At 41.9% G+C, this 16,969-nt stretch overlaps 4 protein-coding genes across 7 annotated transcripts in view; 3 read left to right on the forward strand and 1 right to left on the reverse strand.

Moving 5' to 3' along the window:
- Positions 1-97: 97 nt before the first annotated feature.
- Positions 98-5,099, forward strand: LOC139783198 (sphingomyelin phosphodiesterase 1). The gene is made up of 8 exons (XM_071722343.1): positions 98-251; positions 2,087-2,400; positions 2,556-2,939; positions 3,018-3,190; positions 3,291-3,491; positions 3,858-4,212; positions 4,279-4,469; positions 4,538-5,099. Exons 1-8 carry the CDS (start codon positions 179-181, stop codon positions 4,674-4,676), a joined length of 1,830 nt encoding a protein of 609 aa, XP_071578444.1. The 5' UTR covers positions 98-178; the 3' UTR covers positions 4,677-5,099.
- Uqcc1 (Ubiquinol-cytochrome c reductase complex assembly factor 1) lies at positions 4,791-6,389 on the reverse strand. Its single transcript, XM_071722350.1, has 6 exons — positions 6,229-6,389; positions 5,863-6,072; positions 5,653-5,725; positions 5,405-5,571; positions 5,137-5,331; positions 4,791-4,997 (listed from the first exon to the last, which is right to left on the reverse strand). Exons 1-6 carry the CDS (start codon positions 6,370-6,372, stop codon positions 4,905-4,907), a joined length of 882 nt encoding a protein of 293 aa, XP_071578451.1. The 5' UTR covers positions 6,373-6,389; the 3' UTR covers positions 4,791-4,904.
- Positions 6,028-11,037, forward strand: LOC139783194 (uncharacterized). 2 transcript variants are annotated; one of them, XM_071722337.1, is made up of 8 exons: positions 6,028-6,166; positions 6,868-7,261; positions 7,342-7,731; positions 7,888-8,203; positions 8,279-8,419; positions 8,553-8,710; positions 8,808-9,423; positions 9,667-11,037. In XM_071722337.1, exons 2-8 carry the CDS (start codon positions 6,926-6,928, stop codon positions 10,845-10,847), a joined length of 3,138 nt encoding a protein of 1,045 aa, XP_071578438.1. In that variant the 5' UTR covers positions 6,028-6,166; positions 6,868-6,925; the 3' UTR covers positions 10,848-11,037. The 2 variants fall into 2 exon arrangements, with proteins under 2 accessions (XP_071578438.1, XP_071578437.1); XM_071722336.1 differs by lacking the exon at positions 6,028-6,166 and adding an exon at positions 6,404-6,512.
- A 916-nt stretch (positions 11,038-11,953) lies between these two features.
- Positions 11,954-16,969, forward strand: part of Tsp66e (Tetraspanin 66E) — a 31,441-nt gene continuing 26,425 nt past the window's right edge. For all 3 annotated transcript variants that reach the window (XM_071722352.1, XM_071722353.1, XM_071722355.1), the window contains exon 1: positions 11,954-12,258. The gene's annotated coding sequence lies outside the window, so the exon portion shown is untranslated. The remainder of the gene's footprint in view (positions 12,259-16,969) is intronic.

A 16,969-nucleotide genomic window follows, 5' to 3' on the forward strand; every position in this document is an offset into this window, starting at 1 on the left:
AGATGTTCTAATTATATTATCTCTACGACCTTCTATTGAGACATCTGTTTAAAGTTGTTTGAGAGAAATTATGGAAGTGGGGGAATTATCTTAAAGATATAATAACACTGACAGTATATAACTGTGCAATAACGCGAGTGTAATAACAGTGGTGTTACAGTGATCCAGTCGCATCAATATGCAGTTCTACAGACTATTACTTTTTACACTTTTATTAAAAGTTGCAAGCAGCGACGTGTCCACTTATATAAGTATGACAAACTATCAGATAACTGATAAACTATTAGAATTTCAAATTAAAAATGAGCAAATTGTATTTACGAATCTTAAAGGACTTTATATATTTATCTTTTGTCAAAGATCTATTGTATATTTACAATCTTATATATATATATACATATAAGGTTTTATTTATATCTTTTATTTAATATATATATATATAGGTATATTAACAAAAGATATTTATTAGATTTATATATCATAAAATAATGCAACAAAGTTTTATGTAATATTTATGCCAGGTATATCAAACTCGTTTTGTATCATAGGCCACATAAGTTATCCCAGGTAGCACATATTAGTACATATTACTTAAATTAATTTTGTCCTACCGGTCTTAATCTATTTATCATCGGACAAATCTGAACTTAGAAAACTTCCAACAGTTGCAAAATAAACGTTCTGCTGAACGTGACCATTGAAAGAACATTTATACGTGTGTTCCGTTTTGAAGAACTTCCTGAACTGGCACATCAGTAATGCAATTAAGTTAGAATGAAACAAATATATTTTGTTTCACTTTAACTTATTGCACGAATGTGCATCAGTTCAGGAATTTCTTCGTAAAAGAATAGACGTCATAGATAGTATATGCATAAAGCTTCTAGAACATTTAATTCTCACGCATGTCTCAAAAACGTCATAAACACGTTCAAAAGATGTGAAAAGTAGGAATTTTAAATTTCTATCTAAAATGTCTTTATCATTAAAACAAAACGTTTCTATAATAGTTTTTTAAACGTTATCGGAAAAGAAACGTTCCATCGAACTTTTTCGACTGGACATTTTTACTCATGAGAAACGTTTCTAGAAATCGGTTATAAAACGTTTCGGAAAAACGCTTATAAAACATTTCTGAAACGTGTATGTGCTACCTGGGTTACTTTGCATTGGGCTGAAGCATGTTTTCAACATTCAAAAAATAAGTATAAAGTACGACTTTTAGAATTATTGTATTTAGTATAATAATAAATATAGCAATTAGTAAAAAGAATAGTCGTTTTGTATTCCACGTTATTTTTCAAATGAAAAATATTTTACATTTTTTATCAAAAACAATAATGGAACCTATAAAAAATAAACAACAAAATCACAATTTATTATATTATTTTTTAGAGGAAATTTGGCACCGTTTTTCACAAAGCAAATCATCAAAATTTGGTTGAATGTCTTGAGCTAACGTATTTTTCAAAATTGATAATAGATGCTCATCGGTTAATTTTGACCTTCCTGGAATTTTATTATTTTTCATTAGAGAAGAAAGTTACTCGCAAAAACGTGTGTTACCAAACATGCTGGTATAACGAAAGACAACATTGTGGAAATTTGAACTAAATTGCAAATAAAAATAAATTTATTTAATTCAAAGTAATTAATTTAAATACTTTTCTCCAAAAGATTTTCAACAAGTTTCAGCGGGCCGTAGCTTTTTTGGCAGGCCGCATGAGATCCGCGGGCCGCGAGTTTGACACATCTGGTTTATGCTATTCATATTATCAGTTTCTGTTTGTTGTTAAGCGATCAAGATCGTATGATCTTGATAGCAAACAACATGCAGGTGGTTTTACGTTCATGTTACCAAGAGATTAAATAAAAGTTATCAGTTGTGCTTTCTTAAATCATCAATTTGTGCCATCAACTTTGATAAAGTATATCTCATAGATATAAATTTTTTTAGATATGTAAGATTGTAAAGATAAAATTACAAAAAACAGGAAATGACACATATTTGTTAGCTAACATATCTTGTACTGTATTTTGTCTCATTAGCCGAAAGCCGAAAAACGGTAATTCTATCTGTTTACAGGTGACACAGTATCACACTTTACACATGAGATTAAAAATTGGGTAAAAGCACAACAGAATGAATCTGAAGAATTTCAACAGTTGATCCATCAACTAGCTCTTCCGATCAGCCAGCAGCGTGACGACTGGCGTGGTTTTGTTGGTGAAAGGAGCGGATCTATTTGCATAATATGTCGGTCTGTTCTAAATACTTTTATAGAATATCGCAGGGGAGGCATGTCAGAGGAAGAAATAGGACGTTTAGTAATTAGACTCTGTATTCTACTGGACTTGGCAGATGAGCCAGTCTGCGTCGGTGTCGTAACCATCAATTTGGTAAGTAAATTGAATTGTTATGCAAATAAAATATCGAAAATTTTTATTTCATCATCATAATATGTAGGAGTTCCTTTATAGGGAGCAATAATAAATTTTTGGCATGAATTTTTACTTTTAACATGTTCAATGTTGTCTAAACATTTTACTTGCAGCCAACAATTGTGTATATAATAGATTCGAAACCGAATCTAACGTCATCCACAATTTGTGGCGTTGTATTAGAATCAAAATCTTGCCCGCTTAATAATTCCGAGTTCAATTGGACAGTCAGCATTGATAACAGCCCTCCAATATCGATTGATCCAGAAGAGAGCAATGAAACCCTAAATATAGTGCAGATAACGGATCTTCATTACGATCCTAACTACGAACCTTATGGCAACTCACAATGCATGGAACCAACATGTTGTCGAAAAGGGCAAAACAAGACAAATACAAGCGGCAAGGTGGCGGGCTTTTGGGGAGATTACAATTATTGCGACAGTCCGTGGCATACCGTTGTTGATGTCCTAGATCACATTAGAGATCAACATCAAGTACGCAGCACCTCTCTATTGCTATCTTATTATATATAATTCTTCAAAACGGTGTGTCATTTTAATACTGATTTGCAGAATATTTCCTACATTTACTTCACTGGCGACATAATAGACCATGGGGTTTGGGAAACCAGTATCGAGGGAAATGTAATAAGTCTGTACAAGAGCTATCGCCAAATTCGCGAAACATTCCCAGATATCACTGTGTATCCTATTCTGGGTAATCATGAGCCGCATCCTGTGAATCAGTGAGCTATCCAATTTTCATTATATAAATATATTTTGTTCAACTAGTATCTATTTACTCTTGTATTTTGAGATCAATATAATCGCGCAATTTTCCTCCAGATTTGCACCCAAGAATATTACTAATGACGAGCTAAGCACGCAATGGCTGTATAAAATGATGGCTGATTTGTGGATCAATTCCGGATGGTTACCAGAATCTACACGTTCTACCATACTGGAAGGCGGATATTATACGGTTTCGCCTAAGAAAGGATTTAGAATTATAGTCTTGAACAATAACGTATGTTATTGTTACAACTGGTGAGTACATCAAATGGTACATCAAATCAGTTTTTAACTGTGTGAGATACGCGAAATATATATATTTTATGGATCGTGATATCGCGACTTATTGATTGATTCACAATATATATTTTATCTTAATGATAGCTGCTTAATGTTATCAATCTAGGTTATCGGGTAGATATTGCGAACTGTCTTGTGCACCACGACACATTGCAATTTGTGCACCACGACATATTGCAATTTGTACACCTGGCTTTTCCAATATTATATGTCAATAAACTGTTTCTTTTTTTTAATTATCATATACGTGTTTTCAATGCAGGAAGTACATAAATTAGATTTTATTTTTTACGCGGTTCTGTATAAAAATAATTTCTACAGGTGGCTGTGGTATCAACCGCAAGATCCCGATGACCAGTTGCAATGGTTGGCGGACACGCTTTCGCAAGCTGAAAAGGATAGGGAGTTTGTGCATATATTAGCGCACATCCCGCCTGATGACGAGCAATGTTATACCACGTGGAAAAGGGAATATATGAAAATTGTCGATCGATACGCCCACATTATTAGAGCACAATTCAACGGCCATACGCACAATGATGAGCTAGAATTGTTTTTCAACGATGATAATGGCAATGGCAAGATTAATAACGTTGCTTGGAACGGCGGTAGCGCAACCACCTACCAGAATTTAAATTCCAACTACAAGCTGTACACTGTCGACAGTAAAAATTACGTGAGTATCACATCATTCCACATTGGTGAAATACATGCAATGTACACGAGCAATACTCTATTACAGGCGGTAAAAGATTACGAGAATTGGATGTATAATTTAACTTTAGCGAATCTTCAGCCCGACAAACGGCCGTCATGGTTCAAGTCATACTCGTTTAAAGAAGAATATGGCATTCCCGACTTGTCGTACGATTCGCTACAAGCCTGGTTGCCCAAACTAGCAATCAATGACAGTCAGCTAGATCGCTACTACAGGTAATGTATAGAGATTTGTAAATTATTATTTGTCAAGTATTCTATCTCAACCAATGATAATTGATCAGGAACTTTTATAAACGCGCCGAACCATCACTGAGGAAAGAGTGCGATACAAAGTGCAAGAGATTATACATATGCCGTATGATTGCAAGCCTGGGAAATCGGAAAACTGTATGTAAAAGGGATCTTGGTATGATCAATTGAATTTAGATCTAGCCAGCCATAGATTTAACTTGATGCGTCCTTAGCGCAATGTAAAGTGAAAAAAACGCCTTACTTTAGAGAAAATACTTTACGAAAGAATATTATGTAAGAGTATTATACTCTACGAAACATTCCATATTTATTACTATATTTTTTACAATTGCTTTCCTCATGTATTTACAAGAACACAATATTTCATTATTTCTTACCTGGTAACTGTAACCGCTATTATTGATGTTTGCATAAAGTTTTAATGTCTATCAACTTTAAAACAGGTTTTCTTAAAATTTCATGATTTGGTAAACTGTCAAATAAAGAAATCTGGAAAATGAACAAAAAATAAATGATTTACAGAAGTACTGCTGTAAGAGTTGTGGCAAGTTATCTTACGCCATTAAAATATGGAATAAAATATGGAATATAGTTGTGTTTGCATTATGCTCTAAAATATAAACCTCACCTGTTTCCTTACATAAATCAGAAGCGTTTCAATGCGTTCCGGATTGTTGCATTCCAGCTGAAAGAATCGTCTCCACAATGCTCCGGCTAATGTTTTATCATCAGATTGTATGCCCTCATCGTAACCTATTATAGCAGCATTGAATTGATACGATATTTCCCGTATGTGTTCACTTTTAATTTTGGATCTGATTGACTGCAATAATAACATAATTATATTTAATAAACACCAATTAATCCATACAAACTGTGGTAGTGCAGTTACTTACACCAAGCTTGTCCATCCTGGCCTGTGTGTCCTCCCACATGGCCTTTACCGCATTATTTCTGATAACTTTCCCATCTTTCTCGTCTGCCATGTAGCGAACCATTATCATCCATACATGAAGCTCCGTCACCAGAAACCAAGAGAAAAACGTATCTGGTATGTTAAAATCTACAAAGAACATATTTAAAATGTATACAAGAGTTAGGATTATATAACCGCTGCAACACAGAACTTATGATGGGGACTTACATTTGAAGAAAAAAGGATAATCCACTTGATTTATTACATGTTCGTACACTCCATAACCCATATATATGGTTCTCTGCAATTAACAAATTAGCGTTACCATCAATAACTCTCGGCGTTCGAGTACAGAAGCACAGAGCGCTTATGCAGACCGCAAGGACAAGCTTCGGCAAGCGCTTTCGCTCAGCGCGGTGATGAAAAACTCTCAATTACATATTTCTGAATGTCTAGTAAGCCGATTTTTTTCAACGTTCTCTCCACGAATCCCATCTTCGGCTGTATATTCACCACCGTGGACGTGGGTTGGTCGGATATCGTGTGGATATCCCTGGACACCGGTGGGTGCATCGCGGAGACAGCCGGTAGCGGCCTAACGTTGCTGAGATCTCCGTGTATCCGTGTTACTCTCAACAATGCCGCGTTCTGAAACATGTGCTCAGCATGAATCGCGCGTGGACGCAGCTCACGGGGGAGCATCCTGACTTTGTGGACAAGCATAAGCAGAGGAATATTTTGTGTGAGTATACACACACGCATGGTGGGAGGTTATATATCGGCGGTCGGACTTGACTAGCGTACCTTCGGTGAAGAAAGCAACCGGGCGCATCGCGCGACCGACATCTCGCCGTAAATATATCCTCGGCACGAGGAAGCGAGCGGCGGCGAAGGCGGTGATGAACACGAACGCGGCGGAGACAAACCTAAGGCTAAGGTGCTGCCCATAAAATTTTCGTCGAACGGAGAACGCCGGAACTTCTGCGGCAATGGAAGTCGCGTGCAGAATCCGACAACACGAGGGGTAGTATTTAGGCGAAATTTCTCAATCGCTTGCGATTAGAGTCGCACGCGGCCACGCGATCCCGGTAGGTTATCCCACACCCTCGCGAAATCAGCTGAAGCCCGCGAGATAAACGTCGATTGCGCCGAGCAAAACGAAGGAGAGACGTGGTATCTCGTCCTCGCGGGTACTTTTCCGGCTTGTTGATAATCGTGCGTTTTCCGGGGGTGGCTCGGAGAAAACTCCGCCCTTTCCGCAACCTGTTGATTCGGAAATCCTCTTAGATACTATTTGCGGTCACGCTTACATTCAGCATATTCGAGCTGTACGCCTATTCGGGCGACCGCGTTGCGTTGCTCATCTCGAACTCGCGCGTTGCGAACACCCCCCCACATTCGTCCGAGAATTTCTTACTATTTTTTTTTTTTCACGTGCCGCAGGTCTTCCGAATCGTGACGCGACGCTGCGAACACTTGGAGAATCCTCGTTGTTTGAAAGATGAACCCTAAACAGGCGAAGCCGCCGTTGCAGAGCACGGGTAAGAGAAAAAGGAGGCTTCTCAATGGGAACATGCGTCGTCCAGACTTGTCCAACTTACGTAAGCCAGTCGACACGAGCGTGTCCAACTTGTACCAAGTTTGCGAGCTCCTCGAGGACGGTACCGACGAGGTTAAATCGATATTATCGTACGAATGTAATGTCATATATGAATGCCGCATCTGCCTGACCCTGTTCAGGAGCATTGTCAATCTGGTGTCCCACAAAAGGGAGTACTGTGTGGACGAATTCGACGTCAGGCTCCACAAACGCGTCAGGCTCAATAACTATAACGCAGTAAGTGGAATGTGATCCGCTTCTGTTAACACTACTGTTGCTACTTGCTGCCACTTATGATGGATGTTTCCTTCTTCCAGCACCCCACCAGAGAATCGATAACGCACATGTACAAGACAGAGCAGGCGAGTAACGACGGCGTCAATAACGACGGTGTCAATAATGATGGGGTCAATAATGACGGCGTCAATAACGATGGCGTCAAGAATGATAGAATACTCAGGAGTCAAGCATCCAAGAAATCGAATAAAAAGGATCTCACTGCGATAATAGATATGCTGAATAAAGAGCAAGAAGAACATATAGAGATTATAGAGAAGCAAAACTTGGAAAATGAAAAGGCAATCTCTAACGTTCCGGATGATCAACATATCTATTTGGAACCTATAGATACCAATTGTCCTGAGGTGTATCAACCTATTGAATCATTGGACGCGGTGGTCGAAGCTATAGATTTGGTGAAAGAACAAGTATGCATTATATTAATTCACTAATAAGACTAATCTCTTACTTATTGTTACTTATAAATATATATTTTAAATCACATTGTATTTCTCCATTATTATTATTGTATAATATATATTTAGTCCGATAATGCTCATAACACAGTTCTATTCTGTTCTTAGATAACAAAATTGCAGAATATCACGGATCAGAATGCCCTCGCAGTAGAGGAACCTGAACATCAATTGGAAAAGAGTGACAGTCCTATTCAAGCGAAGATGAGCGAGGAGAATGACGAAGAGAATGAGGAGGAGAATGAGGAGGAGAATGAGGAGGAGAATGAGGAGGAGAATGAGGAGGAGAATGAGGAGGGGAATGAGGAGGGGAATGAGGAGGAGAATGAGGAGGAGAATGAGGAGGGGAATGACGAGGAGAATGACGAGGAGAACAAAGCATTGATATACAGATTACCGATGAATAATTTGTCTTGCCCTATATGTAAATATGAATGGTTCTTACTTTTTAGTAACAAGATATTCGATAGATATGATAAGTTCTCGTTTTGACACGCAGGTAGTGCAAAGTTCTCGACGAAGAAGACGTTAATCGTTCACATAAAAACGCTGCATACGTCCAAACGTTTGTGCTATCCTTGTCCTCGCTGCACAAATACATTTGCAAATACGTGGAGCACCTATCGGCATTTATATAGAGGTATTGTTATATACTAGAGAAGAAGATATACGTAATTTGTTATCTCGAAATTTTTGATATTTTTTCAAACAGCATGGTGTTTCTAAAACCGGTGCTTCGAATAATCTACATTTCTTTACAATTTTCCAAACAGTTCATAAAATGACCAATGAACAGGTGCGTAAATTAAAATCGGAGGTTCAAGAGAAAGCATTTCACAGGAAGACAACTATGATGAGAAGTAAGAAAAATAATCATGCAGCTAAAGTATCTGCCTTGAAAAATGTCATGGAAAATAGCGATAAAACTCAGGTAAAATTCAACAATATTCTTTATCGATTTTTTAAATCATAATAGGATATTTTAAAAACTGACAGTTATATAATAGTATATGTTAAATCTTTTGTAGGAATCGATAAACGTAGAATCTGGTACAAAGCTCCGCGGTAGACGTGGAAGGAGAACAAGTAGGAAGACAACTTCGTCTACTTTTTCGCAATATTGTCAAACGCCAATCGCCGCGTGCGACGAGAAAACGATTAGGATCAAACATTGTAGTACATTGTCAGCCTCAACATTCGTTATACCGTGTAAAACAGAAAATATCAATTTAGCTAATACAATCATAAAGTCATCCGTTGATGAAGATACGCCCAGCAAAAGTTCCGAGCGTACATCGTCATCTCTTGAGATCAGTGATCACGAAGTGTCCATTTGCGCACAAAATGTTGCCAGTCTTAGTAAAGAAGACTGGGATATGCTAAGAAATCAATGTAATCTGTCTGAACGCAATTCAGCGGATAACAATAACGTTTCTGATATTGGATTACCAGAAAATATTGATGCCACCAAATTACTACTTCCCGTTGAGAATCAAGATAATTGTATGCCCGACGAAGATTTACACTCACCTGGTGCTACGCGCACAGATGCGAACAAAGATAGTTCTGCTGCTTCAAAGATGAGAAATAAAAAAGAGGAAGCGTTGAGCTATCACAACGAGGACCGATTGACTGATTCAGGAGGTGAGTCATTTGATTTTTAATTCGAATAAATTTTATTTATTATACACACAATAGGAAATGCACATCTAAATAAATGGAATACGCGCAAACTATTATGTACTTATTAAATTATTATTAATTGTTAATATATGCTATATCTATAATTTAATTATATATATTATAATTTATAGTAGTTAACATTATATAATATGTACAATATTAACAATATAAAGTGTTAAAAAACAATAATTTGTTAAATTTTAGAGGAAGGTAAGATCGAAGGGGAGGATAATTCCGAGTCGCAGTCTTCCTTAACACAACCGAACGAAAAGAATCGGACTTCACTAATGGAGAGTAAAATAGCTACCATCGCGGACTATCGGAAGCTGCGGTGTCTTAAATGCAAACGAAAATTCACGTCCGTACCTAATCTACGCAGGCATATGGCTATGCACGTCGGTTGGAATCGCTACCGTTGCAAGCTGTGCGATTTCAAGTGCTTCGTAAAATGCGAATGTGTTGCGCATTGTAATAAAATGCATAATATGCAAAATAATCGCGTGGCTATAGCGGAAATGATACTCGAAATACCGCACGACGATACGTGTGACGAGGACATCGTCGCGGATACAACAGATCCAAAGACAAAATCGGATAATCCCGATATCGCGATGGATGTAACTGCATCGTCGGACTGTCAGCCGGAAACACGTGTGAATTTCAACGATTCGAGCATCTTGGATGCACGCATTGTTTCGCAGAGTGAAACTGTCGCGAACGAGAGAGTCCCGCAGTCACGCGAAAGTGAATGTGAGAATGTCTATGCGGGCGATAGTGACAAAACGATGCAAGAGCTGTTAGAATATATGGAAAAGAATAAAAATATAAAAGATCCCGTACTTACACGAATGGTACATCAAGTGATATATGGCAACGACAAGGACGCGATCAAGGTTCAGGCGAACTTCGATAAACCCGTATTAGAAACTAATGATGGGGAAAGTGAACGTGTAAACACGAACGATAATGTAAACGATACCTCCCCCATCAAATCCGAAGAAGCATTTCGTCCGATATTAAATAATGTGAAACACCAACGTCCGATGCGCAATCGAATAAAGTCTTTAAACGAGGATTTTGGCTCAAACAACACGGGCGCGATCGAGGTTCATGCGGACTCCGATAAACCCGTATTAGAAACTAATGACGGGGAAAGTGGACGTGTAAACACGAACAATAACGTAAACGATGCCTCCCCCATCGAATCCACAGAAACATTTTGTCCGATATTAAATAATGTGAAACACAAACGTCCGATGCGCAATCGAATAAAGCCTTTAAACGTGGATTTTATATATAACTTGAAGGAAATGACGTGTCGGAAGGAAAGTGCTCTTATTAACGATTCGGAAACCCTGCATATACGAAAGAAGGCCAAATTTTAGTATTGCGTAACGACTGATGATGTAACGACTGTGATTATCGTTAAATAATGCGTTATTGATATCTTCCTAATATATTAAATATATTAATATATATGTAACATATTTATATATGTAATATATATATTATATATATATAATATATGTAACATTTTGTATATTATTATACATAAAATATATTATTAGCATGATATATTTGCGTATACCGCATATTAATTTCCCAAAACATTGTATATTATATAACTAACATTGCAGATTCAAATTCCAAATCAAATTAAACATCAATATTCATGTTTCAGGAATATGAGTTGGTTTACTTTAATTAGTTAATAATATTATTTGATAAGCCCGTATTCCGTATTGTTATAGAACATATAGGCCCGAACGATAACGTAAACAGTGCCGCAAACATCGACGAATCCAAAGAAACATTTATTTACTTGTTTATTGTTTATATTAGTTAATATGTATATAGAACTCTTCGTTATAAATTCTAAATAAACTAATAAATATATATACCTATATATATATATAATATACTATGTATATGTATATATTAGTTTAATTATAAATATAACTTTTTTACACTTTAGTACTTACTTTATACTAATAATAATATATAAGATATAATAATCATTACGATCATTTCTGATTCGTGTAGTCGTGTTCAAAAATTTCGAATTTTCGCGCCACGAGCGATTCGGGGCTACGCCTGGACAAGCCGCGCACGCGCAGGACGCACTCGTTCTCTCCCTTTTCAACATTCGCATTTCGAGAGGATCTCGATCTTTTCTTCTTGATAGGAACGTGAAACCAGAATCGGACACGGGATTTTTTCACACACGTGTAATCGTACTCACCGCGCGACGCAGCTTCTCCGGTTCGCGACGATCCCCCTCATCGTCGCCTCACGGCGGAGCGTCGTGAAGTTTATCGCGAGTCACTCATGGTCACCCTGGGCGCGAGAGCGACGACAAATGGCGCGCCCGCGATCCCACCGCGGGCCGCGTAGGCGGCCGGTGATTGGTCCTTGGCGGGGCGGTGCGCGCATTCGTCGCCGGCCGCCGCGCGATCCGTCCGAACCGAGCTCCGAACCGAATCGCGCCCGCTCGGGCTCGGCAGATGCGCGGCAAACGGCGCCGAGTGAGCAGCCTCCCTTTTTTCTCGCGAGATCGCCCGGCGGTACGGTGCTCCCTGGGACGCGTTACGAATGACGTGCGACGGAGACGCGACCGTGAATCCCTGACGAGCGCGAGACGAGTCTCGTCGGCGTCGAAGCGCGGCGCTTCATCTCGCCCTCGGTGTTGGATTGTGTTGTTCGAAGGGAAGAGGAGAGAGAGCGAGAAGGGAGGAGTGCAACCGGGTGCGACCTTGCCCTCGACCAGCTGCCGGAGAGGCAGCGAGCATCACGAACGTAAGTCTGGAAGATGAGAGAGAAAGGGGGAGACGGGTGGCGCGACCGGAAGGGGGATGCTCGAGGGGGAGGCGGCGGCAGGGGGGGGGGGAAGAAGGGAGGAACGACAAGCTCGAGCTTTCCCACGGCGAAGGACGCGCCTTCGCCGCCTTCCAGCCTCCCGACTCCCGAGGCTCGACCCTTCTCCCCCCCCCCCCTCGTCCCGTCCCGCCTTCCTCCCTCCCTCCCTTCGGCGAACCCGAAACTCCAAATTCGCGGCGACGATTGACGAATCTCGCTTGGCTTGTCCGTCGACGACGGATCAACGTTGGTTCGTTGGGCTCGTCTCGAGTACGCGAGAGCGAGAGGCGAGAATCTTTCTCTCTCCCGCGTTCGCGAGATGCGCATCTCGACGTTCCTGTTCCGTCTTTCCCTCCCCCGCCCCCCCTCACCTTATTCCCTCTCTCGGAGGGTCGCGTACCGACGGGGCTCCCGGTGGAATAGAAAGCGGAGAAAATCGACGAGGTTACGAAACCGTAATTCGCGACAAACCGGAATCGGGGGGGGGGTCCGCGCGAGAAGCGCGGAGTCGATCAATCTAGTCGCGGGCCCCCCCAACGAGAGACCCGTGTCATCTTCCGCCTGAGATCGCGCGGCGAAAACGTCGTCCAAGTCGCTCGCTACCTACCCCGGTCGAATGAAATCGTCTATACCGCGAAAGACCGCGGGTGTTTTGATTCCAGGGCGAGTATCCCCGTCTCCCTCGCGCGCCGCGAAGGTCGCGCGAGTCGGCGGCGACACGGATAAGCGCGCTTCGTGGGGCCCTCCCCCATCGGAATTGATACTTCCGCGCAATCACGACTCCTCGAGAGCGACTGCTGCTCGTACGCAATTAATGCCCCCGCACCACTTGTTGCTGTTCCGTGCTACCTGTGGACGGCGGATACGGGTGCCCGCGAACCTGGCGACCTGGACGGCCGAGAGACGGCCGCGAGACGCGAGACGCGAGGGTACATAGTACATATACCCGCGACAGGCTCGCGATCACCGGTAATCTTTACCCGACGGTCGAGGACTTTGTTTTTCTGATCGATCTCGCGAAAGAAAAAAAAAACGGAGTTTAGTGTTTAAGCGAGGCTATATACTCGCGCGAGATTCGATTGATACAGTCTACGTCGCGGTGAAATAATTATCTCGCTACGCGCGGCGAGCGAATCGATTGACGAACGGTGGAGATACGGAAGGAAAGACCCCGACGGTACGGAGATACAGCGAAATCGCACGCGCGTCTCTACGAGAATTTAAAAACCGCCGAGATGAGGCGAAGTATTGTCTGAATATCCGCGAGGATATCCCGATCGAACCTCGACGAGCAACGCCCGGGATTAATTTCGTTGACCGTGTCGTTAAATTTATAACGCGATCGATGCTTTTCTTCGCGCGAGATAAATCACCAGCTGAATAAATACTCGGGAGCGATTCGAGAGAGAGAGAGAGAGAGAGAGAGAGAGAAAAAAAAAGAGAAACACAAACGTGCGCGAGTCGTAAAAGTTTCCGCGATAAAACCGTCTTTGCAGAAGCGTTCGCGCGCGCACGTTGATTCACTCGCTGGGTAACGAGACAATTGCTTAATCGCGACGTTAAGTGAGCCGCCATGTAAGTCTCCGGTCGCGTCATCCTCTCTTGCGCGAAATCTTTTTCTCCATTCGAGGAGAGAGGAATAATCTCGGCCCTCGGCCTCGACGACGGAATCGGAACCTTGCCGATTTTATCGCGTGAGATTACGTCCGCGCGCGCTTAAATCGACGATATACGAGCTCGTGTCCCGTGTCGTCGACGGACGACGGTTGGTTGTTGCGAGAGAACGAGCACGAGGTGGTTAGAAGTGGATCTGCCCATGCGGATCTGCCCACTGTGGCAAGCGGGAATGACTCGCGCGTTCTCTCGTTTCGCAAGTTGAACCTGCTCGTCTGTCGAAAACGTAAACATCGCGAGGTGCGTCGTCTGCAGCTTGTAAGTGGAAACGTCACGTGACACGTAAGCGTGGAATACAATTGAATTATTTTACGATCGTACTCTCGTCTCTCGCACAGACGCTACACATATATATTTATATGTGTTATATGTATAATTGTATTATTTTATTATATTTTATAACACGCGTGTGTTTAAAGTCCGGACGTAAATGTGCCATTTAATTACCTTACAGTTGGAAGCATCGTACAAACTAAAAAAGAATAACGCTATATATATATATATATATATATATATATATATATATATATGTATGTATATAATTATTATTATATTATATTTTGTAATGTGTGTTTAAAACTTAGACGTTTAAAGTCTATATATATTTACAGTTTATGTATATAATGTAATAATAATTACATATAAATGCATATAACTATTATTACACTACATTGTATAATATGTGTTTAAAGTCTAGATGTAAATGTGCCATTCAACTCCCTAGAGTTAGAGGCACCCTAATCCAAACAAAAAATAATATGCATACATATGTACGTACGCATGCACTTGCGCGTACCGTTGTACTCCGCGCGAAGTGTCCTAATATTTTCCGCGGTAATTACACTTAAGCCACTAGCATCAATGCTCGGAAGAGGTCAAAACCCGGTTATTAGCGGTTATTAGCTGAACGGAAACAGTCTATTCTGACGCAATCTAAGCCGTAACCGAGAGAGAGAGAGAGACCGAGAGAAAGGGAAAGAGAGGAGGGAGAGGCAGAAAGAGAGAGAGAGAGAAAGAGAGATTGCTCCTGTCAAAACAGTTCCAATTACACATTGTGCATGCCACAATGACTATATGACTTCGAACCGGTTCGACGCGCACCTGTCGATGTGTTCCGGGACGCGGACGTGTCCAAGGAGTGCCTCGTAGTCCAGGATAATTCAATTGTAGTCCTCCTCCGCCGTCCGGAAATCCATTTTATCGCGATAAATCGGTTATATCGATCGGTTAGCGCCTCGGCGAGGGCCGTCGCCGCGCGCGCGGCGTCGCCTCGCTTCATTTTTCATTATTTCCCTTCTATTATTCGCGCTTGTCCCCGGGCGCGCTTTGACACTCGTTAGATCCACCGTTCCACCGGGCGTTTTCGGGTCGAGCTCTCGTCGTCGCATCGTAGATATTTCCACGCGGCGCGACTCGGTACTGCAGCTAACGAGACGTTTGACGGGCGTTTAAAAGACTGAGAAAATCAAGAATCTAAATAACACGTGTCGGTAACAATATTTTTTGCATCAACAGTCACTTAATGCCAAGAATATCTGTAGAATTAACGATGTTCCTCAATAATATCCATATACGACTCAAATCAAAGTTCTCGGAGAAAAGTCCGAGATCGGCTGATATAATATTCAGCTTTTCAAATCCGGCATTTGATCTTGTTTATTTCTCCGAAGCTTTTCGAGGGGTCTTATTGATAACAAAAAGTTTCCGTTACACCTGACGTTTTCGTAACGGAAAAATCAGGGTCGAGGATCTAAAAAAAGAACGAGCGTCTAACGAGGGGGGAGGGGGGGGGGGCACCTGCTCGCTCGTCTGCGTTCGGTGCTAAGTGTTCTCGCGTGGAGGACGCAGGTAGCAAAAATATGTCTGCAGTGTGCGGCCGCGACCATAAACGCAGAGCCGTGCGAACGGTGGGGCCTCTCGTACCCTTCTACGGTGTGTGCCACGCCGCGCGCACGGCGGCCACCCTAATAGAAGTCTCACACAATCCAAATCACCCCCCGCTGCGCGCGGGGGAGAGGGAGAGAAAGAGAGAAAGAGACGCGTAATGCACCGGGGGCAATGGCATCGGGCGAGTGGCATGGCGAGGCACACCGTAACCTGTCGTTATGGTAACGCGGCCCACCACATAAGTCGCTTTTCTTTCTCCATTGTCCATTGACCGCGCGCGCTCGCCCCCGTCGCATCTCTCTCTTTTTTTTCACTCTTACACGTCTAATGGTCGATTATATACCCCGCATATATATATATATATATATGTGTCGGCGCGACAATACTTTCGCGATGCCGTTGCCGAGCACGGCGCGACAAAAGCCTGTCTATTAATTCACCCGCCCCCTTCGCGCACCCCCTCCGCTTTTAATTATCTTCCCTCTCGCGCTCTAGAGTGACTAGAGTCTCGTAGTCTCCTTCGCTCGCGTATATAGCCGTCTCTTGGCGAGAGACCGAGGAAAACAGGATGATTGATTAGGGGAGTCGAGTGAAGAAGTCTCCGCTGACGGTTTAGATTTCATTAAGTATACATCGAGAGGCGTCAGCCTCGATAGATCCGAATGAGAGATTAATGAGACGGTGGCAAAAAGCTCGTTCGCTTATCTATTCTCGGATGAAAAACAATCGACCTGGGTTAAATCGGGCTCTGTTCAAAGGCTCTCTGATAGGTAAGGCCTGCAGAATCTTGCGCGGTAATTGGCTCGCTTTGCGAGAGGCAGGTGAACTTTGCTTCAAAGAAAAGTGCCCGGAATCGATAGCGAGAACCGCTGTCGGAATCCCAGGTCCTTGCGGGGTTTCGATCATCCGTGTCTTTCCCCCGAGCGACCATAAACACAACTCTCGCTCGAGAGCGTTTCCACGGTCTTCGAAACGGAATCTTCGATTCCGACGACGTGGGCAATTTAATCCGTGATTTCCGTTCTCTTCCTCGTTCGATTTTCTCAAAGTTCTTCTTTTGCGTTACGTCGTTGGTATTTAGGCACGATCG

This window comes from Temnothorax nylanderi, unplaced genomic scaffold (assembly GCF_030848795.1).
Source record: "Temnothorax nylanderi isolate EJ_2023f unplaced genomic scaffold, tnyl_v1.0 TNYL_tig0477_pilon, whole genome shotgun sequence".
NCBI lineage: Eukaryota > Metazoa > Arthropoda > Insecta > Hymenoptera > Formicidae > Temnothorax > Temnothorax nylanderi.

Excerpts from the sequence above, each read along its gene's own strand:
- Uqcc1 (XM_071722350.1), bottom strand. The coding sequence starts at position 6,372 with ATGGGCAGCACCTTAGCCTTAGGTTTGTCTCCGCCGCGTTCGTGTTCA. Across the intron at positions 5,332-5,404 it reads CCAGGATGGACAAGCTTGGT|TCAATCAGATCCAAAATTAA; the intron begins GTAAGTAACTGC and ends TTATTATTGCAG. Across the intron at positions 4,998-5,136 it reads TGATTTATGTAAGGAAACAG|ATTTCTTTATTTGACAGTTT; the intron begins GTGAGGTTTATA and ends TTCATTTTCCAG.
- LOC139783194 (XM_071722337.1), top strand. The coding sequence starts at position 6,926 with ATGAACCCTAAACAGGCGAAGCCGCCGTTGCAGAGCACGGGTAAGAGA. Across the intron at positions 8,420-8,552 it reads CTATCGGCATTTATATAGAG|TTCATAAAATGACCAATGAA; the intron begins GTATTGTTATAT and ends TTTTCCAAACAG. Across the intron at positions 8,711-8,807 it reads AAAATAGCGATAAAACTCAG|GAATCGATAAACGTAGAATC; the intron begins GTAAAATTCAAC and ends AATCTTTTGTAG.
- LOC139783198 (XM_071722343.1), top strand. The coding sequence starts at position 179 with ATGCAGTTCTACAGACTATTACTTTTTACACTTTTATTAAAAGTTGCA. Across the intron at positions 2,940-3,017 it reads ACATTAGAGATCAACATCAA|AATATTTCCTACATTTACTT; the intron begins GTACGCAGCACC and ends ACTGATTTGCAG. Across the intron at positions 3,191-3,290 it reads GAGCCGCATCCTGTGAATCA|ATTTGCACCCAAGAATATTA; the intron begins GTGAGCTATCCA and ends ATTTTCCTCCAG.